The following is a 14729-nucleotide window of genomic DNA, read 5'->3' as shown; positions in this document are numbered from 1 at the left end:
GCTACTGCTGGTTGCTCTGGTTGTATTGTGCTTTTATTGCGAACTCGATTAGCGTAGATTGCTGACCGCGTTGTTGCCCAGTAGTGGACTGATCAAAACAGAGAGCCACTCTCTCTCTCTCTCTTCATTTATTCTTATAGCGGCAGATGACTATTCAATTCTGATTGCCCTCATCGTTGCCAAATTTCGGTTTTGTTACTCATACATATTTGTGCGTATATATAAATAATAGGTTGTCAAAAAAGTCTTGCGATATTTTTATTGAATCTTCAATTGTTCATAAAATTGGTTATAATAATGCGATTTAAGTCAAATATGCGCCGTTTTGTTCGATGACGAGTTCCCAACGAGATGCAAACTTCAAAATGTCCCTGTTATAGAAGCTCGCTTCCCTATTGTCAAAAAACTCGGAGAGCCAATTTTCACAGGACTCTCTTGTGGACAACTTCCGACTACCAAGCTCGTTCGCCATGGACAGAAATAGGTGGTAATCACTTGGTGCGAGATCCGGACTATACGGTGGATGCAAAAGCACCTCCCATCCGAGCTCCCGGAGCTTCTGGCGCGTCACCAAAGATGTGTGTGGCCTGGCCTTGTCCTGATGGAAGACAATTCGGCCTCTGTTGATCAAAGATGGCCTCTTCTGCATGAGTGCTGCATTCAAACGGTCCAGTTGTTGGCAGTACAGGTCTGAATTGAGCGTTTGGCCATAGGGGAGCAGCTCATAGTGGATGATTCCCTGCCAACCCCACCAAACACACAGAAGAACCTTCCTGACCGTCAATCCAGGCTTGGCCACCGTCTGGGCAGCTTCACCGCTTTTCGACCACGGCCGTTTGCGCTTCACGTTGTCGTAAGTGGCCCACTTTTCATCGCCAGTCACCATCAGCTTCAAAAACGGGTCGATTTTGTTACGATTCAGAAGCGATTCGCATGCATCCACACGGGCAAAAATGTTGTTTTGCGTCAAGTCGTGTGGCACCCATACATCGAGCTTCTTTTTGAATCCAAGCTTCTTCAAATGGTTTATAACGGTTTGATGACTCATGCCCAGCTCTTGGCCGATGCTACGGCTGTTACTATGCCGGTCTCTTTCGATTTTTGCCTTTATCGTAGTAGTACTGTAAAATATGCCGTATTTTCTCTTTATTTTGCTCCATGTTTGCGACGCTATAACTCACGAACGACTAAAAGCAAACAACAATTAATCAAACACGTGTTAGCACGTGAAAAGAGCTTTCCAAAAAGCTCTAGCGTGAACCGATGCGACGAATACAACTAGAACTACGCGCTTGCAAAGACAAGCTTGCGGAAATACCGCAAGACTTTTTTGACAATCTATATATATTTACTCAATACGTTTTTTAAGAAATGATTGAGGATTTGCGGAAGCCAAAAGTACAAATTTGTCTTATTGTATCCCATCGCAGTAAAACACACTTAGCCTAGGCTATTCGTGTTAATAGCCACGAGCACTCCTAGTACTCCTAAAACATTTTGCTCTACTTCATCACACATTTTTTCACACTGAATTGAATTTGAAATTTGTTAGTCGCAAGCGCAATTAATTTATTTCAAATATCTTCCGTAAATAAATACGCGGCACCGTATTTGGTAGTTGCAATGCAATACTTAGGGTTGAGTCCCTGCCCTTTCGGAATCTTTTATATTGCACTTCGTCTGACTTAAAAAACTGTCTACCATGTTTGGGCCGGTCAATCAAGCCGCAAATTCTAATCTGGTTTTTCTATTTTTTGTTGAAATGAATGGCTTCTTAGCCAGCCGCCGGCCGAACAACCCTGCTTCAACTGCTCGCTTTCCAATTGTTCGGTCTTACTAACTGACAAACATAAACTTTTTGAATTTAGCTGGAAGAAACTACTGGATGCTCTTGCAGTTTTATAAAAGAGTCATCCAGCCGAGAAGCTTTTCGCGGTCTTTCTGGTTCGCGACATATTTTTTGACATTGTATAGTTTAACTGAAATTGGATAAAACCAACTACTTATAGTGAGAATTGTTATTGGTCGAATTTTTGACCGAAATTTGGCTCGATTTCGTTTTGCATAAATTCATTTGAAATATATTTTCTGTCTTTGGGAACCAAATTAAAATATAGCAAGCATTTTTTTTTTTGTTTTTAGAATATTTTAACTCACAAACTTCTACTAAGAGGATCTTTTTGACTAATAAAATGGTCTACAAAAATCTACTAACACTACAATAGAGAGCCAAAAAGTTACTAGATTTCTCTGTATACATATTAAATTTTAAGGATAGAAAAATCGTGCTTAACGAAAATTTTAAATAAAAGAAATTCCTATTGCACTGGTCTTAAAAAACAAGCCAAATTGCATTCTGCATGAATTTTCAAATGAGCGTCACTTCAATCAACTAAAGACCCGAAATTAAAAAAAGTATGGATGGCATGTTTTCAAGAATGCACCATCTTGATCTAAAAGTTCCTGGAACAACCGCCATGTGACGCTCTAAGTCAACTGATTTGAGTTCTGTTTGTTTTTAAGCTGCCACATTTGTGATTAATATTCTTACAAAATTTTATCGCCATTGCTTGGCATTTGTAAAAGTTACGCCGCCTTTAGTAAATCTCCCTCTGCACGAGATTTCGATTTGTTACAGTTTTAAAAATGGAGTTGAATTTGCAACAACGAGTTTTTATTGTGTGTTAAAACGAATTCAATGGTGTGAAAATCTTAGAAATGTTGGGAAACTGTTTCGGTAATGATGCTCTAAAGAAAACAGCCGCTTACGAGTGGCATAAACGCTTCAGAAGAGGTCGGAAGTCTATCGAGGATGAGGAACGTAGTGGCGTAGTGGCATCGAAAACTGATGGAAACATCAAAACAGTGAAAGAAACAGTGAAAGTTGATCTATAGCCGAAAATTAAGGAGTTACATACGTCCAGAATTTTCAAAAAATCGATTTTTTTTACAGATTATTATTCTTTATAGTTTTACGCATATTCCTGTGGAAGTCGATTGTAAAAACTCTCCATAGATACAAAGTTATGGTAGAAAATATAACTGCCCGATGAGAGTTTGATGTGCACAGGTAACGCCTCGAGCGAAATGCAATTGAAAGTTTCGATTCGTTTTTCTCGAAACTACTTTTTCCGTCACGGTCTGCATGATAACTTATACAGTTTTTAATATTTTTGATGTATTTTTTTTTATATTCGAAAGTGTTTTCTCTATAGTATGTCGGATTTTTGATATTTTTTTAATATTTATTTCTATTATTATCCCTTCTAAAAACAGTTTTTGTTTTAGCGCATTTTTGGCGCTACTGGTCGTATGTAACCCCTTCACCGTCGGAGAGCTGGAAAAGGACTTGAACAAGACAAAAGACATGATTTCCATTGCTGAATTCCACCGAACATTCATCAAACGCGTCATTACTGGAGACGAGATGTGGGTTTATGAGTACGACACGCAATCCAGACATCAGGTGATTGAGAGCTCGAAATGAACCAACCCCAAACCAAAAAAACCTCATTGTGAGGTCAAAAAGAAAACGATGCTCCTTATTTATTACAACGTTATTGTACATCACGTATTTTCACCAGAAGGTTAGACAGTTAATAAGGATTATTACTTGGGGTTTATGAGACGTTTACGTGAAGGAAGGAAAGAATTTGTGAGAAAACAACTCTTGGATTTTACACTATGATAACGCACCCTCGTACATTGCAATCCTTATTCGTGAATTTTTGACCAAGTACGAAACGAATACCATCCAACACCCATTGAATTTACTTGATATGGCTTCCTGCGACTCTGATGGCTACACCGAAAAGAGAGTTCCAGAAATATTTCGCGAGCTGGATTAAACGCTGGCAAAAGAGCATTGCAGTTGATGGCGAAACTTATTCCATCAATTGACAAATGGGTCCAAAGGAACTTCGGGGAAGTGAAAAACTTCTTAACTCAGTTCCTCTCGGGACACGGATACTTCCAGCGGTACCTACACCGCATGGCCAATATAACCAATTCCAAGTGCATATACTGCGAAGCGCTGAGCAATGACGCTGAGCACACGTTTTTTAGTTTTAAGTTGGCTCGCGGAAAGAAATGCTCTGAGGGAGCAGATTGGCGACATCGCGCCGAGTAACATAATCAGCAAAATTCTCGAACGCGAGGGCAGCTGGAGCGCGGTAAAGAAATACATCGAGAACGTACTACGAAAAAAAAAAAATTGACCTCGACACAGTGCAACAAAGCGAAGCCTCACAGATAGAGACACAAGAAGATGAGGCTATAGCATGAAAGCTGGCTACAAATATGGTGGACGTGGATGAATAGAATTGGTCCTTTATGGATGTCGTTCTGGGTCCTCCCGAAGTAATATAGAAAGCAGTCTCGGGAAGGGTATCTCCACAGAAGGAAAAGAGGGATCGTTTTAGTGGCCACACCACACGATGCAGTAGCCGACGGTCGTTGTAATTGCGAAAGCATTTTCAACCCTGCCTCACACACCAAAAACCAAAAAAACAAACAAAAAAAAAAAAAAAAGATGGCGAGTACTTTGAAGGCGATAATATGACTTTTGTGGAATAAACTTGTACTTTAAATTTTGGAATTTTCATATAAGTTTGTTTGAGTACAAACGAATCTTGTTTATTGATAGTTGCAGATAAAATTTCTCAATTACATTATTCTTGCATACGAGGTCGGCTTGTTCAAATTCTATTAACCGAATTATTTGTTAGAAATCTCTGTGTGAACGAAGTTAATCATATAACTCATTTCTTTCAACGTCCACTTCCATTTAACGTTACATGTGAAGTCCCACCAATCTGAATCACTATTTTCTTAGCCAGAATATGAATCCTCTTAATAAATTTAATTTTGGTAATTAAATAGAGAAAGGGCGCGAAATATTTTAGTGCGTCTTTTAACATCAACGCTGGTACTAAGTAATACTTGTAGTATTGAGAGAGCCTCACTCCAGTCGGCAGTAAAAAAGATATAGCAGAGAGGCATTGCATCCCATTGGCAAAGTGATTGCTTGTGGGGTTAGAATAATTTAACAGGATGAAACTAATACTGTTAAAAGTATTAGGAACAAAAACCCAAAAAACTCAATGCGTTTGAAGCTAAACTTACAATGACACGATTCGAAATTATATCGTCGAATGCATAATATTTGTAATTGCCACAGCGCAGCAGGAGCTCTAGTTTGTTTCTTAAGTCTTTCGATTTTTCAATAGAAATTGGATCGCGCTACCCAGAGGCCGTAACCATTATGAGTTTTATCAACAAAATTGACATTTAATCATTATTTTTAAGTACTAAAATTTAAAAGATTTCTAGTCTCATTTTACTGTTCAGCAATATAATCATCTATCGAGTTATATTTTTTCTAACTAAAATTAACCATTTTTCGAGGGTTATTTTTTCGATCTTAAAGAATAATTATTTTTTGAGTTGTTATTTTTATCAGAAATAATTAGCAAAAAGTTAACAATTTTTTTTTTTTTAAGTTTTATTTTCGATCAAAACTTTCGATTCGATTTTGGAACGAAAGTAAAACTCACTTCTTCAGCTTTATTTCTTCCCTCAGAAATAATAATTAGTTCTTGAGTATTTTTGTTTTTTTTGTTTTTGACAGATCGAAAAACTAAAAATGCCAAACTTCACCTGAACTCACTTCAACTCACCTTCTACATTATTTTTTCGGTTTGGCATAATAATTATTTTGTGAGTTGTTACTTTTTGATCAGAAATAATAATAATTTTTTTAAACAATTTTTTTTCCAGTTCTTATTCTTGATCAAAACTTTCAATTCAATTTTGGAACGAAAGTAAAACTCACTTCTTCACATTAATTTTCACACTCAGAAATAAAAATTAGTTTTTGAGTTTTATTTTTGTTTCGGCAGATTGAAGAATGCCAAACTTCACTTCACCTCAAGTTGCCTTCTACATACCTACATTTATGCACGAAGTGCGTCTCATAGCAATAGTACCAGGGCTTATTGGTAAGTTTTTTTTTTTTGCATAAGAGAATAGTTTATTCATAATCCAGTTTGAAGAGGGAGGCGAGCAAAATTGTTCTTGCGAGGAATGAGGGCAAGACAACGGCCCTGCTGTCAATACACAAGGAAGAGGGACAATATTTCAGTGTTGACAACCAACAATTCAAAGTTGTGAAGAGCTTTGTCTACCCTGGGGTCAGCATTAATAACAGAAATGACGTCAGCCTGGATATCAAACGGAGAATAATTCTTGCCACAGGTACTACTTTGGACTCTGTAGGCAATGGAGAAGTACAGCTGTCGATCGAAGAACCATGTCTAGCAAGGCGAATTTACGACACAGTATCCCAAAACGGAAGACGTGGCAGAGAAAGAGTGCGGCAAGCAGCCAACCCAAACCAAACTTTTTCTTAATTTTGGTGTTTCACCGAGATTCGAACCAACGTTCTCCGAATGGTAGTCATGTACCAACCCATTCGGCTACGGTGGCCAATTGTTATTAGGTATTATAGATTACTATTTGTCCTACTATTTCCCATCTTCCCACTACGATTTGAACGACACGAATTCATTCGCTATTGAAGATTCTAAATCATATGCATTTTCTCCCCTCTCCCAACAACAATTTGAACTACACGAATTCATTCCAGATTCTAAATCATCTTCATATTCTCCCTGTAAATTAACAGCAGCCATCTGATGCTCGGGGTCGCTTAACTGCTTCAAGTAAGCGAATAAATCGAATCTCTTGCAACCGATTTCGAGTGGGCGCAGCCTATCGGTTAAGGGTTCATAGATTCGATATGTGACTTAGTTGAAACTCTTTATAAGAAATTTGTATTTAATTTCTATAAAAAAACATAAACATTTTGTTTCCCGTTGAATTGGAATTTTTTTATTTTTTCATTTGTCACTGTTGCGCCATGGTAAATACGCCTCTGCTCACTTACGAGAATTGCCATTACTGATTTCGCTCTGAAGTCACATCACCTGCTTCCCGTTTGGCGCCAAGTTGTATGAACCCAAGATGCTAATTAAATTAAAGCATTTTAACAAAACAAATCACAGAAATCAATGGAGTTTTTTATTACTTGATTGCTTGTTTTTGAGGAAGAACTTGAAACATTAAAAAAAAGAAATCCGCAATGCATTTCACAACTTCTTTACTACTAACTGTATTTACATATATGTAAAATTCCTAAGCAGCCGCTCATCAGTTTTCGCACAAATAATTATTTATAAAGTAAGTGGATGATTATTCGTAAATTAATTAAATTGTTGTCCGGTATTAGCTACGACAGTCGCTTTTTTCCGCATAAAGCGTGCTAGACGCGTTTATTACTGACGTTTGACATTTTAATAAAACCACAACAAAAAACAACAACAACAAAACTGCAGCGTTTGAAATGGGTTTAGATATTGCGAAATTCCCACAAACCATTCCGATGCTCGATTTGATGTATTAGAAAATTTATAACTAATAACAATTTATTTCGAACGATTTAACGGTAATATTTATTTTCTCTTATTTTTTATTACGATTTACTACGTGGAGTAAAATGTGAGTTTGGGTATTTTTAAACACTTTTATGTAAATTATTATTGTTTCACAGTTCACTGCCACCTTTGCTTACATGTGAGCATATATGAAAAAATATATATGCATATATGCATACATTTACTGTTGCTTTTGAAACTCACGTTTTTTTTTTTTTTTAATTGACGATTGCGGCTTACTCATCTACGCGCGAATATAAATTTATATTTGAATTTACGCTCCTCGTTCACTTATCTGCTCAACTACAATACCGTTGCTACTACGATGCTCACATGAACCGAACAAAATTGTTACTGGCACTTGCCGTGACCACCAGCAGCGGTTTAACCCAGCAGTAACAGCAGCCAGAGGCAGTCGTGGCAGCGGTAACAGCAACAGCAACTAAGTGCATACATAGTAAGCGAACGTAGAGTAGAAGTTAAAAAACCAAACACGCACACACACATACATTCACTCAAAATGGGAAGTCCAGACACACCAGCAACAACATATGCACACATAGTCGAGCAGCAGCAAATGCACAATCAATACACAACCAAGATTTACATTTTTTTCAACTTTTGATAACAACCCAAAAACTACAAACAACTCATGTGGGATGTTATTTTTTGTGCAGGAAAAGTCATTGCGCATACGCACTCTTTCACCTCTAATTCTTGCTTAAATTGAGCTCTCGCTAAATTGTTTTGTTTTGAGAGAATTCAGCAATGTTAAAGTTAAAGGCCTATGAGTGCCGCTCAAAATCAATCCTAGCTCAGCCACTGCAGTTAACCGATGTTTTTGTTCTGGCTTTGGCGCTCACCAAAAATCGTCATTTACTCGGATTTCTTGTGTACTCTCTGCCTTCTTAGCATCAACCCCACCAATCAGCAACACGCTCTTCATACGGCTTCCACTTGTTGGTGTTGTTGGCCTCAACGCCACTCACAACACCCGGCAAGCAAAATGTTGTTTCAGTTATGTTCGCCTCAATTGCTACACCACTGCGAGTTGTTCATTCTCAATGTTCTTGTTGCTTTTATGGACGCGCGCTGATTGGTTACTTTCCTGTATATAGAATCAACACTCCACATGGTTAATTTGAATGTGCCTGTGTGCCTCAACTCTACTGTTAATATGTATGAATATATGTATGTATGTATGCAAGTGTGCATGCACTTGTACTGTCGTGTGTAATGTGGTTTGTTATTATCCGTGCTGTTGGTGCAAATGAATAAATGAAAAAGGTGGGGCTTTGAAGTGATACACACACAAATGAATGAGAGCAAACATAAAAGTGGAAATTTATATAGGGCGCAAAAAATGCATGCAGTTGTATGCGTGTATATGCTATGTACTTTATTTCCATGTCCATATGAATGTAGATATTTGTATACACACTCATTGTGTATGGATTTATTAGTTTTTTGCGTATTCGTTGTTTTGACTCTTGGGCGTAGATTGCTGATTGAAGTACAAACCAGTTTTTGCACATTCGAAGATTTTTGATGTCATTTTTGTATTTTTTTTTTATTCATTGCACAGTGCAACTTTTCAGATAGACTTATCGATATACATATGTACGTACATAATACATAAAATACTTGTACCTGATCATACATTAGGGTGGCCGCAATAATATTTCGCAGTTAAATTATCGGTGAAAGAACATTCAGAAAACCCTAAGCACATTCTTACTTGTTTTTTAACTAGACAAAAATATAGAAAAGAAACAAAAAATAATATGTGTGCCTTTTAATATTTATTTATATTTAATTGAAAGAAAAGTAAAAGATTTTAACAATTGCTCAATACAATTTTGTAATTTTTATTTTTTTATAATATTTTTTTCTTAATATTTATTATTAAAAATGTATATTGTTATATAATATATTAATATATAATATATTTATGTTTGAGGGGTCTACAGGGGCATACAGTTTCAAGCCGACTCCGAAGGGCAGATATTTTTTATGAGGAGCTTTTTCATGGCAGAAATACACTCGGAGGTTTGCCGTTGCCTCCAGAGGGGCGACCGCTATTAGAAAAAAAATCTCTTCATTTTGGTGTTTTACCGAGATTCGAACCTACATTATTTCTGAATTGCGAATGGTAGTTACGCACCAATACATTCGGATTACTAACTAGGGCCTTTCGCTAATTTATTAAACTAAAATTTCTTTTTTTTTATTTTTTTATTATAACTCGTATTTGTTATTTTATTTATTACTTTGATTTATTATTATACCATCAGCGTTCGGCTGACTTTTTTGGTTTGAGTTTGACTGACAACATCTTGGATCGGTTTTATTAAGTTATTTCGGTCCACAGCTTTTCCTCTAAGGCAACTTCGGATTACTTTTAGTTACATATATTCCCGGAATATTTATTTCATAATAAACTGCAGCGCACACTCGATAACGTGAACTAATTCAAACCAAAGCAGTTCACGTTAACAAAAGTGTTCACGTTTTGGAATGCCGAAAAGACTAAGTAAATATATTTTTTCACATTTAAATTCACATTTTATTCTTATTTTCGTTACATATTAACACGTTCCCTGTCCGCTGAGCCACATATGGTTCAGGAAACGTGCGCCTGGTAAGCACTGATACGCTCCTGAGCCATATGTGCGTCAGGGGGTATATGAGACTCCTAAAGCAAATTATTCGACTAGACTTAATGACTGTTAGACTTGTCGATTATTAAGTCATAGGATAGTTTTATTTAAAAAAATCAGTCATCTTTTTTTGTATCTTCTGTTTTTCAAAACTTGAAGCACAGCTTTCTCCCTTAACCGTCTTAGCACATTCATATCATTTTGATCGACGTCTTGATGACCAGCCCATATTAACGCCTAGTTGAAAATTTCAACCGCTTCAGTCGGCTTAATTTTCTCCAGTTGCTCTGATACGCTGTCATCATCGGATTCATCCTCTTGTTGATGATCGTCATCTGACTTGCCCTCCTCGATATCTTCGTTCCATTCGTAAATGGCTGGTAACGTGAATTCAATCTGAAATTTTTAATAGAAAAAAGTTTTTTCAATAACCCACATACATATCTTTGAGCATATCTGCGAACTCGAACGAACCACAGGTTTTAAACTACTAAGGAGATCGACGGCGTTGCTTATCAAGGTGCGAAGTTCAGCTTCCCATTTTTCTTTTAAAACCGCCAACGGAACATTATCTTCGGGATCATCATTGTTTACCGCAAAATTTACTACTTTAATACTGTTCTAGCACTTAGCTAATGTTGCTTGACCAATACGAAACCAAGCCGCATCCAAAAGATTTATAGCTGTTTTTAAGTTAATTTTTTTCAACGACTCGAGCAAATCAGACTTTGTCGCTGCTATTGAAGGAAGGCTGTTTCTGTAATGCAACTTAGTGATTTTTATTGCATTCTGATCCATCGGTTGAATGAGGGGAGTAACGGTTGGTGGCATAAACATTGCCGAAATTTGCCCATTCTCCGTTGTCAGTTCAGCTTCATTGGGGTAAGAAGGAGCGTTGTCGATTAGGAGGAGAGCTTTAATTGGTAAGGGTTTCTCCTTTGAAAACGAGGTAACCTTAAAAAACAAACAGTTAGCCCTCAAAATCGGGCAAAACTTAAAAGAAATATTTACCTGTGGAACAAATGACTCAGGAAACCATTGCTTGAAAATAGCCGCCGTCATCCAGGCGGATTTCGAGCTCTTATAGTCGGTGGGACACTGAAAGTTTTTAAAGCAGCATGGATTCTTCGCCTTTCCAATTACCAAAAGCTTAAGCTTGTGGGATCCAGTGGCGTTTAAACAGCATAAAAACGTAATTCGCTGCTTCTCGGACTTTACCCCTGGGGTTCTCTTCTCCAAACTTGTCGCGTACGTTTTCTCAGGCAAAAGTCTCCAGAATAACCTCGACTCATCAGCATTATATAACTGATCGTTGCACAACTCTAATTCGGTCATTTTAGCTTTAAGTTTTTCTTTAAACGGATCCACTAGCTGAAGTTGCGAAGACAGTTTTTCGCCGGATATTTTAAGAAGACGAATACCGTACCTTTTCTTGAATCCTTGGAACCATCCATCACTAGCGAAGAAGTTTGCTTCATTTTCTTTAAAATTTGCATGCAGTGTTTTTGCCTTTTCTTTCAACATTAGAGCTCTTACTGGCCAGTTTTTATCTCGCATTCGGATACACCAACGATAAAGAGATCTCTCCACTTTGGGCAACTCTGAAGAACGCAGTGTTTTTCAATTTCCAGGTCCACAATACGTGTTGTTTACGCATTTCAAAATCACTTGCTTTTTTGCTTTAATGTTACAAATTGTTGATTTAGCAACATTATATTTCGTTGCTAAAATCGTCACAGATGAGCCTTTTTTTAAAAAGCCGAGAATTTTAGCCTTTTGTTTTAATGTCAAGCACATGGGTTTTTTAGAACTCATTTTCACCAGAAAATTTAAAACGAAACACTCTTTGCAAAACCAAAACCGCGACTGAAACATTTTACTCCTTACATGCAATTATGAATAAAATGCCTATTTTATAATTAGGGTATTCCCCAGTTTCAGAATTACCTGAGATCAATGTAAACTACATTCAAATAGTTATAACGTTTATTGTTCATGTTATAGAGCTTTTTGGGTTTGTTCACGTTTTAGAGTAGTCAATGCACAAAAATGTCTGTTCACGTTTTGGGGTGTGCGCGCTTTAGAGCGTTCACGTTATCGAGCGTGCGCTGTAATAAATATTTTATATTTTCGAATTTTACACAAACGTTGTATGTGATTTTGATTTTTAGTTTGCAATTAATAGTTTGAATTTTTGCATGGTAAATTACTGGAATGTTCTTAATCGTTAATAAGTGTCTGTTTGAACATAGTCTAAGACTAAGTGAACAAAAGCAAAATTGTTCGATGATTCATATGTACATATGTATGTATGTATATGAAAGATATTGCTTATGCACATATTACATATAGAAGATATTCCTAATTTGACATCAGTTTTAGTTTTTTTCCTTGATAATAAATTGAATACAAAAAAAACAAAAATAATGTAACGTTGCAATTTAGTGTCGTTCCTAGTCGGAACATAGGGCGGAGTCCCCCTTTCTTGGGCATTTTGGTTTTACGGCTGGGCTACCAACTCTGCGCAACGCCACGTACGTCAGTGCGGAACGTGCTGGTAAATACATCTTAAGCTATCTAGTTCTACCTGTCAATTTTTATAGCGAGCCGTTTGATTTAAGTACAGACACCCGCTTGCGACCGAAGTTTATATCTACGGTCTGTGTGGTCCACTTGAAATATTTCATTTCTCTCTTACCACTCACATCTGAGAGGTATTCCCCTATCCGCCACTTGGGGGCCCGCTCTTTAGGGATAACAGAATCCCCCGAGTGATTTTATTTATCTCTTATTGACCTAAATTAACTATTTGTATAAAAAAAAACATTCCACTACAAAGATGAGCCACCCTAGTGTATAATACCCTAGCCGCACTTCTTGCATACAATACTACACACAGTTCCAAAATTTTATTAATACAATCAAAAATACAATATGTTTTGTTAAAAAATTTTAAGTTACATAGACAAACATCGTACACATATGTATGTGTGCTATTACTAAGGTTTTTTTTGTTCTGTTCTTTTTCTTACATAATTACAAAATTATACGTTTTCTTAAGTGAATGAGACAATCTGGACGTCATCTGGATTTATTAAGGCAATCTGGTCGGCATCAAAAATGAGACGTGTGCAATTTTTTCTACCTCAGCAAACTGACGCCATTTAAAAACATTAAAAGAGGTTAAAACAAATCTCTCTTTGCTTCTCCTTTACTTCTTCGCAAGTCCTAAACCATCGAACATAATATACATTACCTCCCCAGTTAAGACACGAATTGGTCTTTTTCCTTGTAAAACTTACACATATACACCCTACTCTAAATACTCTCAAATACTCCAACAACCTCCTCATTGGTTGATCTCACTATGCAATAAGACTTGTATAAGAAGAGGCATAATGAATGTGGGGTGTATTCTCATTCACAGAGGACTTTACTTTTCAAAAGTACTTCTTCAATGATTATTCACTTAACTTCACGGCTGACATTATCTTAATTCTTAGCAAAGATTTTCAGGTGAACGCAATACTCTAATATCACGAACTTGAAGATGGCCACAACTATAGATATTAGAGGCAATACTCGATAGGGGCATATACGATACTTTGCAATGGTCAGAAAAAAAACGAGCCATTTACCTACTCGTACATACATATGTACGTATGTTTGCATTTTACAACGTGGGTAAACTGTTAAGCTTCTGAGTATGGGACGGACATAAAAGGAAAAAGCTCAACATCCCTTTACATATGACCTTAAACATTTCAATGTAAATTCATCGGAATATGTATAGCGATCCCATTCTTATGACTCATAGGAAGATGGAGAAACATATGTACATATGTATGAGTAAATCTACTTATATAACACAGCCTCGCCATTGAACATCAATTATTTTTTCGCTATCTCTTTCGCCATTTGGTTTGAAAAATTTAATAGTCTTCTGTTCGGCTTTGGTAGTTAGTACTCGTATGTACGAGTAAGAATGCTGTTGAGTATAAATAGTACTTGTGTGTGTGTGTGTATTTGTGCTTGTGGGTCTGCATATTATGGTTGTTTGGCGCAATATTTTTTCAAGGAGGGATTAATTTTCATTACTCACGCAGACTTTTGCGGTTAATTAACGTTTTTATTATTGAAAAGGACGAAGTAGTATTGTCATTGTCGGTAAATGAGAGCATGGACATAAAAACGCACACATTCAAACTTGCATTATGGCGGGTTGATATTCGGGTTGAACTGGTTACGCCGGATATTCAAATTTATTATTCATTACGCACTTTACATCCAAATATTTAGACACTCTTAATATAGTCAAAATGTTTAGTTTAGTAAATATTATAGCTTCAATAGCACAATGAGTTTAGGCAGTCAATATTAATGATATGATTACTAGGCTAATTTCAGATCAATTATCCTCGCAAACATTGTCAATTCTTTTTATTATAAATAATACTTTTAAATTAACTCACAATCATAATTTTACAAGGTGGCGCAAAATTAATCAGCCAATTTTGTTTTTGAGTAACTTTTTTACGAAATAAAAAAAAAGATTTTAAGTGATGGCAATCTTTAA

General features: G+C 36.5%; 2 protein-coding genes across 2 annotated transcripts in view; both read right to left on the bottom strand.

The window, feature by feature from the left end:
* LOC128858007 (protein lozenge) overlaps positions 1-7833 on the bottom strand; it is a 69466-nt gene extending 61633 nt beyond the window's left edge. The window contains exon 1 of the mRNA XM_054093901.1: positions 7435-7833. The gene's annotated coding sequence lies outside the window, so the exon portion shown is untranslated. The remainder of the gene's footprint in view (positions 1-7434) is intronic.
* A 3073-nt stretch (positions 7834-10906) lies between these two features.
* On the bottom strand, positions 10907-11488 carry LOC128857514 (jerky protein homolog-like; the record flags this gene model as incomplete). Its single annotated transcript, XM_054093265.1, has 2 exons — positions 11165-11488; positions 10907-11107 (listed from the first exon to the last, which is right to left on the bottom strand). Coding segments are annotated over exons 1-2 (525 nt in total), but the record flags the coding sequence as incomplete, so codon positions are not given.
* Positions 11489-14729: the final 3241 nt, after the last annotated feature.

The sequence above is a fragment of the Anastrepha ludens genome, chromosome 3 (assembly GCF_028408465.1).
Source record: "Anastrepha ludens isolate Willacy chromosome 3, idAnaLude1.1, whole genome shotgun sequence".
In the NCBI taxonomy this organism is placed as follows: domain Eukaryota; kingdom Metazoa; phylum Arthropoda; class Insecta; order Diptera; family Tephritidae; genus Anastrepha; species Anastrepha ludens.
Note: the sequence above shows the minus strand (reverse complement) of the source record. Positions and strands in the feature narration are given on the sequence as shown.